This window comes from Aulonocara stuartgranti (genome assembly GCF_965226115.1).
Source record: "Aulonocara stuartgranti genome assembly, chromosome: 16".
Lineage (NCBI taxonomy): Eukaryota > Metazoa > Chordata > Actinopteri > Cichliformes > Cichlidae > Aulonocara > Aulonocara stuartgranti.
This window is the reverse complement of record NC_138952.1, coordinates 26,450,853-26,470,109: the sequence shown is the minus strand read 5'-3', so window position 1 is coordinate 26,470,109 and position 19,257 is coordinate 26,450,853. Positions and strand designations below refer to the sequence as shown.

Here is a 19,257-nt window from a genome sequence, read left to right as displayed (position 1 = left end):
TACACCACCTACCTGGTGTAAAAACAAATGTCTTCGTCTGAGCTTGCAGAATGCTGTATGAAAAAATGGGATTGCAGCTGTAGCACCTCTATCTGGTGTTTGTAAGGCTTTGTTTCTAATTAGCCATCTCCTTTGCCATCGCTGCTGTTTTTGGTGGCACCCAGTAATCGTGATCAGGCCCTGCTTTTTCCATCTCTGCCTCAGAGTCGACATTCAGTTCCATTGAAGTGATCGCTGCTCCCAAACATTCACTGTGGGTATTTTGTAGTCATCCCATGAAAACAGTGAGTGATAGAGCTCCCTTTTTCAGTTTCCTCAGTCATCCAGCAGTCACAACAAAGACTCCTCACTGAAGTGCCTGCTACGTACGCAGATATTTTTTGTGGGACTAAAGTTGTCCTTGTGGATGTTGATTAGCCACTGTGTTCTAACAACAGTATCAACAGGAAATTAATGAACGCTAATCTCCAAATTATAGAGAGAGGAATTTGCCACGCCTCCTTCTATTCATGTCAAGTTACCACGTTTAAGGGTTTTCATGTTTATTTCCTCTTCATCAAGTTTTTCATGTTTAGGATGCTTCATGTTTTCTTTTAAGTTTTCCCAGTTTAGGTTTTGTTTAGCTTTGCATTGTTTCACCCTTTTATTTTGTGCTGTTCTATCAGCCTCAATAAACGGCGCGTTTTTTGTCAATATCAAGTTTAGTTTTGCGTGACTGCAATTTGGTCCTCTTCCACTCCTCACACAGTCAGCTTCGCAGCCAGACTGTGACAACAACTTTTTTTTTTAACTTGCTGAAATGCCAGTTGCCTTCCTCTAACCCTAAATCTGCTCATCCTTACATGTTTCTATAAGCAGTGCAGTAATGCTTAAACTGGAAATAGCCAACAGGAACTACTCAGGCACGCACTCGCATTCCAGAGTGTGATGCCATATTGTCCACAGAATGCACGAGGAGTTCATTATATCCAGAAAAGCCAGAACCTTCAAAGAAGGAGAATAATAAAAAATGACCATAATAATAAATCAAATAATAAGTCTGACAAATAATTGTAGTGCACCTCAATGCAATTGCATTGGCACAATGAATTTAAAAAAAATAGAAGCGTTACACACACAGCTTGAAAGCAAGACAGCTGCTGCAGATAAATAAGTGGTGTGAGAGGAAAAGCTCTGTACAGCAGTTTGATATTTTAAGCTCTGTGGGAATGTGTGAGTCCGTTATCAGTCCTTTACATTACTGTTATTATTTTGCCTTAGTTAACTGTTGTCACTGAAAGCATATTTCTCTTGGCTCTTACTGGAAACTGGAGCATGGCTCCATTTCACGGGCATCTCCATCTCAGTGACTGTATAAAAGTGTCCATCTCCTGTAATCAATGACTTCAGCTTGTCAAGCAGAGAGGATAACAGCTCGCAGCTTTTTCCTTGTTTGAGCATGTGCATTGTAAATCAGTGTCTAACAGGAAAACGTTGGGAGATTAGCAGGCTAGGAAAGCTAAAGCTGGCTCTGTTTTCACTGTTCTGAGATCAGTTACAAACCACATTTTGTGTGGAACAAAACTAGCATTAGCAAATAGACAGTTTTTTCCTTCCTGACCAATTTGGAGTGCAGTGTGAAACTCTTAATAAGTCCTTTAGCACATTATCAAGGAAAAACGTGATAGTTTTAGCCTTTTAGTTTTGATAATTTATGTGCATTTTGCCAATAATACACCCATATGGAAAAGAAATAGTAAAAACTTATGAAAGACTGACATAAGATGAGGCCTACTTCATATAGTGAATCATATAAGACTTATATGATTTACTCATGAAAGTGGCCACTTTCTCATTACATTTTTATATATTGTTTTAGTAAGTATCCAAAAACATACAAGTTTCATTGATATGATTTTTCAAGGGATCTTGTATCTGTTTTTACTCTTGTATGCTTTTCATACAAGTTTCACACAAGACAGATACAAACTTTGTAAGATTTATATATATCTTTTCCATATGTGCAGTTTTAAGTGTAGCGTTTTATTGCTTATTCTTTTATGTTCTTTTTTTTTAAGGAATGGTTCTAAAAAATACATTGACAGCTAATAATAAAAATGTTTTGCTAATATGGTAGATATTTATTTAACTATCCATGCATCCATCTTCTTCTGCTTATCCGGGGTGGGTTGCTATATTTAAGTATACAGACAAAAACAAAAAACAAAAAAACAAAACAGACAGCACAAAACATTATACTTTAAGGTAGTTCTTATATAGAGCTTTTTTATTCTTCCTGAGCACTCAAAGCACTTTATCTGTGCTTATTGGGTCTCGCCCAAGCATGCAGTCTGGAGTAGCCAAGGTTTTAAACCAGCAACCTTCTGCTCTACCACCTGAGTTACAGTCACCCTATGTAACAGCCAGTGTTGTTTTTGTTTTTTGAATAAAATTTTATGCCTGAAACTAAACTTGGAATGAATACAGAACCCATTAGTGGTTAGAACAGATGAAGAATGCTGCAAATGTAATATTTTAGCATTGTTGATTGAGTGGGTTATTGTTCCCATGTCCTGCTGGGCCCCCAATTTGGGCTCGTCAGTCGGGACAGTGGGGGCTGTTGACATGGGTCCTGGGTCTATTTTTCCTCACCTTGCGGTCTCAATCACCTCTTCACTGCAACAGCTAAATTCTGTTTGGTTGTGTACCTGTCTCAGTTTTGTCTTTTAGGTGCTGTTTGTTTGTGTGTTTGACACAGATCTGTTTGGTCTATCAACGACTTTTGTCTTTCTCTCTCTCTCTTTTTGTCCCTTTACTTTTTCAATTCCTCCTTCTTGTCTTTATGTTATTATCTTCTCCTGTCTTTCACCAGCTCTGACAAAAAAAAAGAATGTATCCTTATTTTTCTCAAATAATTATTCCTTTAATCAGCTACAGAGAATTTTTAATCAAGTACATAAGGTAACATCATAAATACAGCAACAGGATTATATCAGTGTATTAAACCATCAGTCAAAGGAGGGGCTTTATTTATGTGGGAGAGATGCATTAAAAGCAATATACTGTAACTGGAAGCCCCCAGCTGTAACCGAAGCATCAGAGAGGAACTTCAGTGTCATCACATTCCCTGGAAAACATCACAAACAAATGTTTTGTATTGCTTTAAATCCAAATGTTTCTTTGTGTTCTTTTGATGTGAAAATGTGAGGGCTCTCACCTGTGCTGATTATATCATCTGGCAAATAATCACCACAGAACCTGGAAATAGATTTTATAAAGTCAGACACTTTCTTGCATTGTTTTTCTTGTAATTAAAAGATTTGGCATTTGAGGCTGTGAAAATGTTACCTTGGGTTCTTAAAACATTTAACTGACATTTTTCCTAAATTCGGACATCTTCTGTGCTAAATAACTACCCAGCTAGTTTTTCTCACCTCCCAGCAAAGCCCGATACGTCATCGTAGCTGTCGTAAACCTCCAAGTAATCTGCCAGACACTCTGTATCATCCTCTACATCAAACTCCATGAAGTGGAGGCGGATCTTCTGGCCCAGGCGGACTCGGATGTGCCAGTAGCAGATCTGTTCATCTTCATACTCCTCAGGGAACCCAGGAGACTGGATGATCTTCTGCTGCTCTGTCAGGACCCCGCCACACTCCTTGGCTATAAGAAGTGACATGAGTGGATCAAGGTTTTCAGAAAATATAATATGAGAATATATTTATATAAAGGAAATAAAATTCAGCTATTACTCTAAATTTTTTATTTCTGTTTAATCAGTCTGAGAACCAGCAGCTATAAACACCCCCAACCTTCACCATAATAGATTACTGTCTTTTTTTTTTTTTTTTTTGCATGAACCTTTAGAGTGCTAGCTGACTATAACTGGGACTAAACTATTAAACACTCCATGTTTGCTAGTTACAAAGTTACACTTTGCTTTCTAAAGTAATGCATAACATTAATCACATTATATTTTTCAGCATGCAGTATTTAGTACATGTATGTGTACATGTACTTAATTCAGTAATTACATTACAGTCACAAATGTCCTTACTCGCATCACAATGGTTCTTCAGTTATCTTAACCCTGGGTGGACTGAAATAAAATTCAAACAAATCAGCCTTTTTCTTCCTGCACTTTGGCTACAATCAAATGATTTCAGTTCATTTTCAGTAGAAGGAAAATAGTGGAGTAGTCTACAACTGTTGTGTAGGTAAGAAGCGATGTGTAATACTTTATTATACTCATTACTTTTTTGAGAATTTACTCAAACATGGTTACAGTTAGTTTAATACTTTAAGTCAACATCTTTCACAGCTCACCGAGCTCAGCTGAATGTTCCACTGGTAAAAACTGTTCTTTGGTGGTATTCTTGTGCTGGGCACTACAGAACATAACCTCAATATAGCAATTCTGTATCACTTTAATAGCAAGGCAAGCATCTGTTATCGTAGGGTACACCAGCACTGAAGAAGGCTGGTAGGAGCTCTTGCAGTACATTGATATATGGTGGCTTTTGAAATTAAAATCAATGTTCGCTGCATATTTCCCTTCTATACTTTATTTTACACCTGTAAAAAGCAGCACATGACTATTCTAGAATATACTCATGCAATATATGATTTTACCTACTTTAAAAAAACGGATTTGACTTTACAAAAAGGTAACTGGGTAATATAACCCAATGGGGAGGAAGAATGTAGTGTCAACAATTTATTCTTTTAGTCTGTTGCTGGGACTGTGCCTCAGCATATGAAACATTTAAGTTTGGGATGTCCCTTTCATGTGAGCTCTGAATAAATTCAAAACAGAGAAAAGGAATCCTGTTGTTGAGCAAGACAAAAATCAAACACACATGTTGAGACGGTGACAATCACTGCTTTGAGCGACACAAAATTAATGTCTTACAGAATCTTTCGTTTTTTGTTCAGATTTGCAACAGTAAGCTAACATCTATCAAAGGGTGCAGTTTAGCCAAAATGTCTGATCCAGACATGGTGAGAGGGATTCCACAGCTGGCTGACCTGGTGATCTAAACTGCCAAATTTTGGGATGAGAGAACTATAACCAGTTTCATAAACTGGTTTAAATGAAATTAATATTTTCTAAAAGAAACATTAAATTCCATCAGTATGTTATTATTCTGCATATTAGTGTGTGTATTGTCATATACATTATATAAGACAACATGTTCTTAGCTAGGAGTAAGAGAGCAAGAGACAGTCCTGCAACAGTTTGTTTTCTACTAAAGTGCCACTTAAGTGTTGCTTCTTTCTAAGGTTGTCTCAATTCCAATTCTTCATTGCGTATTTAGTGGTGACTTGAACAAAATTTCACCAAGGATACAAATTTTGATGTGTGTGTATATACACACACATACACAGGCATCATGACCACCAAGAGGTGAAATGAATGACGCTAATTATCCCTTGATCGTGACACCTGTAAGTAGGTGAGATATATTATGGAGCAACTGAACATTTCCTCAAATATGGAGGTTGCTCAAGCCTTGAAAGCAGCTAATTCCTACAGTTTTCCTACGTTTCTGGGTTAGTTACAACCCCTTTGCCTGCATAAAAGCAGTGTTAGAACACACTATGGTACCAAACCCTTGTATCAGTTGAACAGTACTCCACTGCAGAAAGTAGTGTGTTGCTACAAAAATGGCAAGAAAAAAGGCAATTAACAATGGAAAAGAGGCAGGCCATCATGACACTTAAAAAGGTCTTTTCTATAGAGAAATTTCAAAGAAAGTCAAGGTGTCAGTGAGTACAGTTTCCTTCACCATCAAAAGGCACTCAGAAACAAACTGTGACAGGAAGAGGTCTGACAGACCCAAAGACACCACTGAATCAGAGGACAAGTTTCTGAGAGTTAACAGCTTACATGATTGGCGGGCTCACAGGACAACAGCTTCAAGCACAGCTTAATAGTGGTTGTAGTAAGCAAGTCTCAGTTTCAGCTGTGAAGAGAAGACTTTGAGCTGCAGGTTTGACAGGACGAGTTGCAGCAAGAAAGCCATTACTAAGACGTAAGGCAAAGAGGCTTGCCCGGGCCATGAAACACCATCATTGGACTACTGCAGACTGGAAGAAGGTATTATGGACTGATGGATCAAAATTTGAAATCTTCATTTCATCATGCAGGATCTCTGTACCCCGTGAAGTAGGCGAAAGGATGGTTCCACAGTGTGCGGCGTCAACTGTCGAACATGGAGGAGGAACTGTGATGGTCTGGGACTGTTTTGCTGGATTGAGGGTCGGTGAACTTACAGATTGAGAGAAAGACTCAACCAAAACGGCTACTACAGCATTCTGCATTGGCATGCTCTCTGATATGCGTTTAGTTGGTCAGGGGTTCATCCTACAGCAAGATAATGACCCAAAACATAAGTCCAAGCCAGAACTACCTCAGGAAAAAAGAACAAGAGGGTAAGCTTGAAAACATGCTTAAACAAACAGTCACCGCAGTCTCCAGACTTAAACCTCATCGAGCTGGTTTGGGATTAACTGGACAGAAGGGTGAAAGCAAAGCAACCTACAAGTGCCACATTTATGGGAACTTCTGTTAGAGATACCGGAAAAACTTTATGAAGAATATTTGATGTCTATTGTAGAAAGAATGCCACGGGTGTGTTCAGCTGTTACATCTGCCAAAGGTGGCTACTTTGATGAGTCAAAAGTTTTAGTGTGCAAATTTATTTGGTTTTTTGGGTTTTTCCGATTGCTTATTTGTACTATCCTTTTATTTCAGAGTACAATGAGACATTAAACTGGAGAGAAACTAAACTTTCAATAGAAAATGATGCAGCATTATTCAGGGTCAACATTGAGCTGTTAGAGCTCATAAGCCAGAATGTGTTTTAGTTATCTGTTATTCATCAGCTCCACTGGCATCCACCAGGTTTATTCATTTTCTGACCATGACTGAAATTATGGTTGTGAGTCAAGACAAAAAATGGTCCCACTATGGTCTCATCTGCACTAGTTGCCTTTATGGTCCTCCGTGGTTGACACAAAACTGTGCTAAATCTGAGGCACCTCAAGATGACAGCAGTAAAGATAAACAGTGGTAAAGCTGTAAAGGTTTTAATCTGTACTGACTCACTAAATAAACAATATGCAGAGCACTGACCAGACTCTATCCATGAATGTGCAGCTGTGTTTTTAAGCACCAAGTATTGTGCTGTAGTGATACAAATCCTGTTTATATATACTGACTTAGCAGGTTCCATGTTTTGAGGTTACTGGAACATGGTGCAAGTTTTACCAGTATCCAAATGGATGAGTTTAAGTAAAATTATAAACTGTGCAGTTGTTATGAAGGTTAAAATTAGCTATTGATGATAAAACTGGTTTTGGTTAAAGGCTGTAAAAATGTTTATTTCTACTGTAAACTTTTTCTATTTTAACAGGAGTCGGTCTCACTTCTGGAGCCAACCTCAAGTGATCTCCAGAGGAATTGTTTTTGGCACATTTGTATCTTTTTGGCAGCTCTGCTGCTGCTTCATAACCTGGTGATAATTCTATGCGGGACTGAGAGCCACCCTTTCCAATTATACATAGTCATTTGATTAATGAATGATGTTAAAATATTAAACAGTGCACAACAGAAAGGGAACGTCATACTCACAGTTTGGGTTGTAGCAGTAAACATCCCATTTCTCACTTTTGTTCAGCCTGTATCCGTAGTCAATTATGCCAACCTTCCCAAAACCACAGTTGGATCCGGATTTAACGATTGGGTAGCCAACGCGTCCTTTGTCAAACCATCCAGCAGCGCAGACATGAAAGCCTGAACATGAGAAGAAATATGTTTTTTTCCCCAACTATCCCCCATGAGCTGTTGATAATACTGACACAAAGAAACTACTGTATGCTACAAAGTATGAGAAGTCTTTTAACTCTGCTAAGAACCAGAGAACAGCTGGTCAAAACCTGTTGGGGACCAAGATTTGGCTGTTTTTCCTATGTGTGCACACACAGAGGAATTTAAGTTAGAGTCACAATCAGCAGCCCCCCCAGAGCAGGCCAGATAAAACATGGCCTCCTGGGTAGACTCCTGTGGAGAAACTCAGCTGTAATAGCTGACAGTAAGGCTGATTGTAAGGCCAGAGGCAGAGTCCATTTCTGTGCTGTGGGAACAGTGACACTACCCACCAAAGAAGTTGCTAACAGACTTTTACAATATACAGGGAGTGTTTAAAATTAGGCGAGATGGGAGATGGGATTAAGGCAACAGGCACCCATAGAAACACTCATGGAAAGAATTGTTTCACTCACTTCTTCCTTTTGACCTTTACCATGTCAGCACATGCACCACTTTTCCTACAAGTTAAAAGCATTCCAGGCGGTTAAGATGTTACATCAGGATGTTTGATGGACTACACATTAAGGAAGCGCCTGCATGTGTTTTGAGTGAATCACTTCTGATGAATTACAGTCCACACACACTTTCTTTCTCTGGAAGGAACTCCGTGTGTGTGTTGTGTTTGCGGATGAACTGCTGCAGACCTATTTGACGAGCTGCCTCCAGTTGTTCGTAAGTGGCCAGCGTCCCTCCCTCATACTTGCAGACAGCCTTGGCCTCTTTATACGTCAACTGGTATCTTCCTTTGCGTGATTCCCGGTGGTAAACTCCAGCTGCTTGTTCTGTCAAAGACAGAGAACAGAAAAGGAAGTCTAAGCCTTGGGATTCTCTGCATACAGAGATAAAGACTAGGTCATCTACATAGCATAGTCATTTTGTGCCTGAGGCATGTTTAAAAGGACCCAGTGGTTACAGCCAATTTGGACACCATGTTTTTATTGTGAGAGAGAATGAAAAAGACTGTGTGATTCTTTCTCTCTTTCTTTTTCAAATTGGAAATTGGAAGGCCACCAACAATTTCGTCCTATCAACAGGGAGTCTTCTGCTGATCCTGTGCTTTTACGCATGCTTGACTGCAAAACTTGGCAGAAAACATTCTAAATTAGCCAACAGTTGATATTTTGATCTTTTTAATGAATGTAATGTTTTGTGCATATATTTATCAGTATGTTCTGTAACAATGACTGACTTAAAAGTTCATATAAACATGTAACCAAGTAACAAATATTGTATGAATTCTTTTTCTTCAGTCTTGCTTCTGTATGAAGGACTGAAACTGCCTAAATCAAAACTAAGTAAAGTTGGAAACATAGGAAATAAATGAGTATATAAATGAATAGAATTTTATGATTTTATTTTATGAAGATATACAGACAATAAATGGCATACAAATTCATCATTCATTTATCTATCATTTATTATATTGAATCTATTTAATGTATTTAAATTTTTTTAATTCATTAATCTATATTTTCTTTCCAAACAAATGTTCAGGTATACACACACACACACACACACACACACACACACACACACACACACACACACACACACACACATATATGTATGTATATTAAAACAGCAGTTTGTTTGATTAGCATTATTGCAGACTCCTCAAAACTCCTCAGTAACATTATTAATGTCACAATAATGGAAAGCAATCACATTCCCAGATTAGCAGAAACAGTATTGAACTTTCTTGTGATCTGGACATTTTGAAAAGCCCAGAGATGAAGTCATTTCCTCCTGTTTACTGGCCTCCTGCAGCACTCCTGCCAGGTCATAAACGTGCAGTTTGGCACAAGGGAAGCAGCTGGACTACTGTATAGCCTATTAATCCTCCTGACAACAAGCCTTTATGTGAAAATAACCTCTGCTGTGGATTAACACAGGAGAAAACTTTCTAATAATCACAGGTAGCTGGAGGTTGAACTAGTTTTTATGAATAACCAAAAACTGACTTCGCAGCTCTAAGGGGATGCAGTTATTCTTATCTGAACTGGATAACAGTTTCTGAAAAAACATTTCAATGTTTCTAGCTACCACAGCACGAAAAAAAGGAATCTTTCGGTCTTACCTAGCCAAATTGAATTATGAAAAATTCCGTTACTGTAGCTCCATGCCTCCACCTCCTTTAGCACAAACCCGAGTAACCAAAGAAGAGCCAAGACACGCATCCTGCAGCCCTCAGTGCACAGCTGTTCTCTCCAGATGTTTCCAGTAGTTCTCTCCTATGCCCCTCTGCTGCTTCTGGCTTTATATACCAAACGCTGACTGCTGGTGCCTCCCAGGAGAGGTGGGAGGTATCAAGTAGTCTGGTGTGAGATAATTAACTGCAGCCAGTGACTACTTTTACAGTATCCAGCACAAATAAGGATAAATGCTGGAGTTAGTACTGTTTGTCTGTTCACTACAACAGACGTTTGTGTTGTCAGAAAAAGACCTTCTTAAAAATAAAGCAAGTCAATTCAGAGGTTTTGTAAAGGGTTAGACTTTGTGGAAATGTGTTTAACAACAGAGGAGCGTGTAAAGTTATATTTACACACTGCATAATAAAAAGTCAGAGAGCACTTGAACCATCTTACCTTTGATTTTTGATGTGGGTTGATTATTTTGGTTTGCAGTCACCTTTGTTATATCATTTTGTTCTAAACAAGTTTGTGTGTCAGTAAGGACTGTTTACATGAATTTTTAATCCACAAAGACCAGATTTGTGTTCCTTTTATTTTTTGAGCAGTATATTTAATGATTTAAACAAAACAGTTGTTGAGTTTTAAAAGTCATTTATAAATAAAATACTGTACATTACTGTATATAAGAATTCATTATGAGAAAGTCTTACACTGCCTTAGAAAACATGTAGGAGTCATTCAAACTGATAACACTTTTAACATTGTTGCTTTAATTTTTATTAATGTGGCTGTCATGCTCCATTATACTGTATATTTCTCTGTGAGTGTCATCAGCATTAGCTAGGTGTTTGTATTCTCATTGAACAGTGAACTAAATAACTAATTATAAAGTTTTAAATTATAAAGATGAGAGTTTCGTGAAAAGTTGTGTGCTGTGTTTTTAGATTTTAGCCCAACTCTCACGTACAGGATCAATTCCAACACTTAGTGCCAAAAACTAGAGTTCCTCTAATGACCGCTGAAGGCTGGTTCAAAATTGAGTCAGTCTCCTCTGAACTCTGTGTTTGTGTGTGTTGTGTTTGTGAGAGAAATACACAACTTTACAGCATGTTGAATTCAAGAACAAAAAAAATCTGTTTGGATCTTTAACGCTAATTTCCTCCTATAAGACAACTGCACAGTGGGGGATAACTACATACGTATATAACTTAAACATTTGTGTTGTGGCAAGGCTTAATGTTAAGGTTGTGACTACTTGACTGGTAGGTGTCCCAGCCTGCAAAAACATGTAGCCACTGTGACATTAGACATTGTTTTAGGACACATTGGGCTCACATTGTGGAGCTTCAGTATTACTGCACTGGCCACAAGTACTTTATTTTGTTTTTTTAACAAAAAGTGGCCAATGGATTCAATGAAATCAGCACTCAGAGTTAAATATAGTGCTTAATTTAAGTATAATACTATGTTTAACAGTAGCACAAACCTACTGTGAAAGTTTCCAAAACATTTGTGAGTGTAACCCTTATTAAAGAAACACCAGTACCCAGGAGGTATCCATTAAATATATGCACAAATTGCAAACAATAAAAAATAAGACAGACTTGTTTTATTTATTTAATTATTTTACCCTGAAGATACTTTACTAAAGCGGAGAGTCCACAATGAAGATGATTCACAGCTGCATGGTGACCAAGTCCGCAGCAAGTCAAAGACGTGATGGAGCAGCACAACACGAAGTGGTCAAGTCCCGAGGTAAACTGTTTTTTCGAAAAGTGCGCAGTTGAGATACAACTGACAATTTAAAGTAAAGCATATGGTTGGTTGACTGATGACAGGGTAGTAAAAACGTTTATGGGTTACCTAGGCAACTGGAGCCTGTAATATTTACTAGTAACTGACGGTCAAAGTAATTCATGACGTATGAATCACTTCCTGGTTATCTGGACTAATTTTCAGAAAATTCTGAGTAAAACCACAGCTCTGTTTCTTTCTGTTGCTATGAAATGGTAAAAGTATACTTTACATTCGATGCACGTTAAAATAACTCATATACCTGTGATGCACTGATGATGAATTGCTGATGAGGCCATTCACCAGTTTTTCAAAGCGATCAGGACCCATCATATTTTAGTTAGTTTTCTGAGTTTAGCAAAACCTGCTTTTTTTCCCCCTAAAATGCTGTGTCAAGAACCAGTGGGTGGTGTCACGGGCCTGCGTGATGGTGCCTCTATCTTTTATATTCACTCATTCAACATAGAAAAAGGATTTCTTGTTCTGTTTCTCTGCAGTCCTGTCAGGAAAGTTGCTCAATAGCACATGCCACAGAGGGGAGTTTGATGTAACAGCATACAGTCCTGTGTGGGGGTTTCCAGATGTTCGTTTTGCACAGCTTCAGTCAATGGGCACTGAAGTAAAATTGGAATTGTGTTTTCACAGCAATTTAGGAATAATTCTTATACATTTCTTTAGAGCCACATCAAGGACAGCCAAGAAGTTTTAGAAACCTAGAGCATTTTGAGGATTTGAATATTTGCCTAGTAACATTTATTATTTTGACTACTATTAAAGCATAAAGCTGTAATAGTAGGCCTAATATATTTGATTTCACTTTCAGTTCTATTTTATATACATATCACCAAATCACTGCAACAGTGGTGCTTTATATTAATGGTAAAAGGACAGGTTTTTACATAGTGCTTTAAACAACATCCCTACTTCACCCACATGCACAGAAGCACTTCTTATACACCCTAGTGCTTTCTATATAACATTGACACTCCAGTTAACACATCAGAGATCAACTTGGGGTCACCTGCCACCACCCCAGATGGCTGCCCCTCCCTAAACCTGCAGGAGATTTCTTTCTGTTAAAAGGGAGTTTTTTCTTCCCCCTGTCACCAAGCGCTTGCTAATAGGAGAGTATCAGATTGTTGGGGTTTTCTTTGTATTACTCTAGGGTCTTTACTTTGTAATAATAATAATTATTGTAGGCTTAAAACCTACCAACCAGAACACGCACAATCTCGTCTGATCTCGGAAGCCAAGCTGGCTTTGAGAAGGCTTTGATGCGAGACCACCTGGGAATACTAGCTGCTGTAAACTTGGGGTGGCTGTAGCTCAGGAGGTAGACAAGGTCATCTACTAATTGGAAGGTTGGTAGTTTGATTCCTGGCTGCTCCGGTCTGCGCGCCAAAGTATCCTTGACTGAGATACTGAACCACAAGTTGCTCTCCAATACTTTCATGACTGTGCAGATGTTAGACAGAAAGCACTTGGGTGTAAAATTACAGTCTGTCACAATCTGTTGAGGCTGGCGGAGAAAGGACAAAACACACACTGTTAAAGACAGACAAAAATAATAATAACAAATGATTAAAGGTGAAGTGACATATAAACACATATAGAGTGAAAAGAGGTCAGTGAAAAAGAAAAAGTGCATGTAAGTGCATAACTAAGGAGGTTTTACAGTCCTGACTTTGAGCTTTACAAAAAAGGAAAGTTACAAATACACGATGAAACCAAATACCTGCATGCTGGCTGTGGGACCTTCTTACCACAATAAATGCCCCGAGAGACATTTTTCCTCTCTTTGATACTCACCAGCTTGAATACAGTGGAGTGAAATCCTAATGGTCCACTCTGAATGGCATTGTCAGTTCTCAATCAAATGATACACATCTTTGTAAACCACAATGCATAAATCATTTTAGGATATCCAACAGCAAAACAGTTCCTTACTTTATGACGGCAATACCTGCTTAGCAGTGTACTGGTCTTTTACCTTTTTAGTCATCTATGGAAGTAAATGCTACTCTTAGCTTGTTAATGTTGCATCATGAGACTCCGAAGAAGAAATTCGAGATTATTGTTTGCTACTAGAAAAAGAACGGGACGTTAAAGGGTTAAACAAGGTATCTGTTTAGGATTTTTTTGTGTTGAATGGCAAAGCGACAACTCACTGACTAAAATATAATAAACATAGTTAGGTATAGTTAAACATAGTCCATGGTTTACAGGAAGCACTCTACACCGAATCCAGTCACTGACACCCCCATAAGCAACATGATATCGCTTAACCTCAGAATCACACACACAATCACGCCAATGGCTTCCAGGCAAAATTGTCTGAATGGATTCCAGATCTGGGAGGAAATCATGTATAGGTCTTAATTCTCCATGTGCCCCTCCCATTCCATCCCACACATGGAAAGTCCTTCTCAGGCAACATAATTGTGTCATACTGTACATCACAGCCACGTTTAACCACGAGATTCATCATCATTTCCATGTGTTTTACAACTGCAGCAGCAAAAGTGGTTACACTGCTCAGAGTGAGTAGTCTGCGTCATGATGAAATAACAATAAAAGTGTACTAAATTATTTAGACTACTGACATCATGTCTGTCATGAGGGCGAAAAAACATGTTAAATGTAAACAGAAAAAAGGAAGGGCAACACAATGCTGACCACACAGAGTTATTTTTTTAATTTAGCATGTATCTAAACCTTAAAGCATCTTTTTTTTCATGACCAAAGCAGAAAATAATATGGCCATGGTGTTTACACATGCTACAAATGCTACAAAAACATAACCAATTTAAAAAAATTTAAAAATCTAACTCAATGCAAACTGGTCACTTAAATCTGTTTTGATTAAGCTGTAAACACAAATCACAAACGAGCTAATTCCACGTAGAATTCATTCATTTGAAAAATGAATGAATGAATTACTCTTTCACACAGGGCCAGGTAAGTCTGAGCAGTTTTTCTCCATTGATAAATGAGATTATTATTTAAAATCTACAATTTGTATTAGGTTAGGTTAGATAAGGGTTACTTAGGTTACCCTTATCTAACAATAAAATCTGTCTAATGATCTGAAAGATAAAAGTGTGACAGTGGTGGCAAGATGGAGCAGATTAGAAAAGAATATGTAAGAGGGACCGCTCAGGTTAAGCAAGTTGGAGACAAAGTTAGAGAAGTGAGGCTGAGTTGGTTTGGATATGTGCCGAGGAGGAGAGGAGGGATATATTGGACTGAAGGTAGAGTTGCCAATCAAGAGGAAAGGATTCGTGGATACAGAGGCTTCTGTGACAGAAGAAGATGTTAGAGAGAGGGACAGAGATAGGATGATATGGAGGCAGATGATCTGCTGAAGGAGGTGTAAAAGAAGAAGCGTCCATCAGCTTGATTCCCAGTGGCTCAGAGATACTGGAAATGAAAAACCGAAGTAAGTTTATTAAAAAAAATGAAGGTTATGCATGTTGTTCACTGCTAAGTGTTCTCAGACGAGAGTTAACACTGGAGTGACATTTGGCCAGGATGCTGACGTCTTTTCGACCTTTAATACACATACAGTAGTACTAATGCTGAGCAATGATGTGTTAATCATAGTGATGATGTGTTGGTGCTGCGTTTTCAAGCTTACTGTTGTTATTAGAACATGCTGTCACCAACATAAAACAAAAGATCAGGTCAAACGGTGTTACCTGACCTTCTGAGGAACTTCAATTTGGAAACGATCAGCAGTTCCTGGAAATTTTGTCCCTGAGGACGTGTTGAGTAATTACTCCATTACACCCTCTCCACACATGTCAGACACATTTCTGGAACAGAGGTAGTTTTATTTCTCAGAGGTCTGTATAACTGTCAACTACTTCCACATGTACATCAAATACAACAGACCCAGATTGGTAAAAGATGGAGTGATGGAGAGGCAGACGCAGGAGGACAATTAAGCTTTGTTTCTGGTTTATTCACCCTGTTTTTCTTACGACTGTGCTAACTGACTTCCATGACATCACTTTTTGGCAAAAATTTATGTCAAAATACAGCTAGTGGTGGTCAGGGTGTTCCTCTTTCTGGTGGTCTATGACACACAGCCACTTATGCATGAATACTCATACACAAGTTAGTCCACAGACAGGCAGTAGGTTGGACACAAGGAAGAACAGCAAATTGCCAGAAAGCCTGACTGTGACTATTAACAGAATAGTCTGCCACCGACAAAGGTAAAGAGGGGAGTCCTTAGAGTGGTGGAAGTGATTAACTGGTTCGACTCAAACAGCAAAAAAATGAAGGGAACCAGAAAAAACAGTGATTTTGGCAGTTAGGAAGGTTCTAACTGAGTGAAGTTCCAGAAGTATCTGCATAGCAGCCATAAAAAGAGCAAACATGCTTCAGTGTTTCCTTTACCATTTCTTTAAACAGCATATACCACAGGTGTCAAAGATATGGTCGATGTATTTTCATACATTTTACAGATTATTCTGCTAATAAAGACCTCCACAATGGCCATGCATACTACAGGACAGTAATTAAGTAATAGATTTCTCTGAATTAACAGAAAGGTTCTGTTTTATAATGACAGGGCACTCTAGACAATGAGCTACTACACTTTTTCTGTAATTTTATTTCTTAAAATGTAAGCTCCGAAAGTTGTGCTTTCCTTTACTACAGCAGCATGTGGAAAAATTTAAGAGATACTGTTGAACTTGCACTTCTTTTTCTTATATTAAGCTATCTCCAGGATTAAATGTGTAGTTAAACCTCCACCGATCAACAAGGGAGGAGCAATGGACTTTAGTACCCAGATTCTCTGGATACTTAGGTTATCTTAGGTTAGGTTTTCCCACACGATCGCAGACTTTAGAGGGAAAACCAGCACACCGCAGACCACGGCCTCTCTGTGTGAGGATCTAAACGTATTTTACGCTAGATTCGACACAGCGAACACCATGAGACCGGACAGTGTGCGCACCGCGGATGACGTCAGTGCGCACACTGTGTCTGAGGAGGATGTGCGGAAGTGCTTCAGGAAGGTGAACGCACGCAAAGCTACTGGTCCGGACGGGATTCCCGGCCGCGTCCTCAAGTCATGCACGGCTCAGCTGGCTGGAGTGTTCACGCACATCTTCAACCTTTCCCTCTCTCTGTCTGTAGTCCCAGCCTGCTTCAAAATGGCCACCATCGTCCCTGTACCCAAATCCTCCACCATCTCCTCACTGAACGACTGGCGACCTGTAGCCCTGACCCCCATCGTAAGCAAATGCTTCGAGAAGCTGGTCAGGGACTTCATCTGCTCTGCACTACCCGACTCACTGGACCCTCTACAGTTCGCACACCGCCACAACAGGTCCACTGATGATGCCATAGCCCTGACACTCCATACTGCCCTGTCACACCTGGAGAAGAGAGACACGTATATGAGAATGCTGTTTGTAGATTACAGCTCAGCATTCAATACCATCGTTCCCTCGAAGCTGGACAGGAAACTGCAGGATCTAGGACTGAGCAGCTCCCTCTGCAGCTGGATCCTTAGCTTCCTGTCTGACAGACGCCAGGTGGTCAGACTGGGCAGCATCACCTCATCCCCCGTCACACTGAACACTGGTGCTCCACAGGGGTGTGTACTGAGCCCTCTCCTGTACTCACTCTACACCTACGACTGCACAGCCACTAACAGCTCCAACATCATTGTGAAGTTTGCGGACGACACTACAGTGGTGGGTCTTATCACCAACGGTGATGAGACGGCTTACAGGGAGGAGGTCAGCGCCCTGACCCACTGGTGTCAAGACAACCATCTCACCCTCAACGTCGCAAAGACAAAGGAGTTGATAGTGGACTTCCGGAGGTGCAGAGAAGTACACACCCCCATCACCATCAACGGCGCTGCTGTGGAGAGAGTGAGCAGCTTCCGGTTCCTTGGCGTACATCTGGCTGAGGATCTTACGTGGTCAGTACACACAAACAAAACAGTGAAGAAGGCGCAGCAGCGCCTCTTCTTTCTCAGGAGACTGAAAAGATTCGGCATGAGCCCCCGCATCCTCAGGACCTTCTATCACTGTGCCATTGAGAGCATCCTCACTGGATGCATCACCACCTGGTATGGCAACAGCACCGCCTACAACTGCAAAGCTCTCCAGCGAGTAGTGCGGTGCTCTGAACGGATAATTGGAGGTGAGCTTCCCTCCCTCCAAGACATCTACAGGAAGCGGTGCCTGAGGAAAGCGGGGAGGATCATCAAGGACTCCAGTCACCCCAGCCATAAACTGTTCAGACTGCTTCCATCAGGAAGGAGGTTCTGCAGCATCCGGTCCCGTACCAGCAGACTGAGAGACAGCTTCTTCCACCAGGCCATCAGACTGCTGAACACGTCATAGACACCTCAGCTTCACTGCTGGAACTTTAACATTATGCACTCCATACTGTACAGTAATGCCACTGTTTTGCACATGTCTCAACTCTGTATATTTTTTTATATATTTTATTTATTGTTTACTCTATTTAACTTGTAAAATATGTATACACACACACACACACACACACACACACGTAGAAAAATATTTAGTATACACATCCAGAAATGCATACACTATTATATATTGTACATATATTTATTAGTTTCAGATGTAGCCATTCTTGTATTTTGCTTGTTTACATTATTGTATTTTGCACAACTCTGTTGCTTGTGAAGCTCGCACACAAGAATTTCACTCACATGTGCTGTACCAATGTACCTGCACATGTGATGTGACAATAAAAGTGATTTGATTTGATTTGATTTATCTTCTCCTCAGTCTGTATGAACTCTCACATCTTTCACTGACCTCGTGGCATTCACCATCTACATCAACGAAGTGATTAGGAAAACTTCACTGCTTCATCATCTGTATCAAACATTTAGAATGAACAGATGTGTGTGAAGCCAGGACCAACTGATCAGTGACTTTGAAAGAGAGTGGAGTCATTTTTATTTACGTAGAATATTTATAAGTGCTTTCCAAGTGTCCTGGGGGGTGATTGGCAGAACCTCTCAAGCCCCAAGGGTCTTTCTGAGGTTCCTGCTCGAAAATGACGTCTAAAATGAAATGCATTTCTCTGGAATTTTAAACTCTGTGTAAACAATCTTGGTTTTAAAATAAAGCCAACACTTGTGAGATTTTATCAGAGGTGTAATATTACAACAGATGTTACTGTGTCAAAGTAACTGAGGCTGGATTTTATCGGATAAAACCACTTTGAAAATATGCTTCAGAAAACAATAGGCTCCAGAAAACCAAGAGTCAGCAAATGGACAATATGCATGCAAAGATTGATGCTGCTGAAGTGAAACAGAAATGTTACAGTGGGTTTTATAAACTCATAGTCAGGTATTATGCCATTGAGCACATTCTGGCACCATCTGTCAGTTCAAATTTCATAGGTATTGAAAAGCAGAAATGATTTAACTTTATTTACATGCCTAAAAATGCTTGTATTTTGAAT

General features: G+C 39.5%; 1 protein-coding gene across 1 annotated transcript; it reads right to left on the bottom strand.

The window, feature by feature from the left end:
- Nucleotides 1–2,877: 2,877 nt before the first annotated feature.
- Nucleotides 2,878–10,099, bottom strand: tnfaip6 (tumor necrosis factor, alpha-induced protein 6). Its single transcript, XM_082508331.1, has 6 exons — nt 9,930–10,099; nt 8,497–8,634; nt 7,616–7,777; nt 3,414–3,642; nt 3,197–3,237; nt 2,878–3,106 (listed from the first exon to the last, which is right to left on the bottom strand). Exons 1-6 carry the CDS (start codon nt 10,027–10,029, stop codon nt 3,006–3,008), a joined length of 771 nt encoding a protein of 256 aa, XP_082364457.1. The 5' UTR covers nt 10,030–10,099; the 3' UTR covers nt 2,878–3,005.
- Between the last annotated feature and the right edge of the window lie 9,158 nt (nt 10,100–19,257).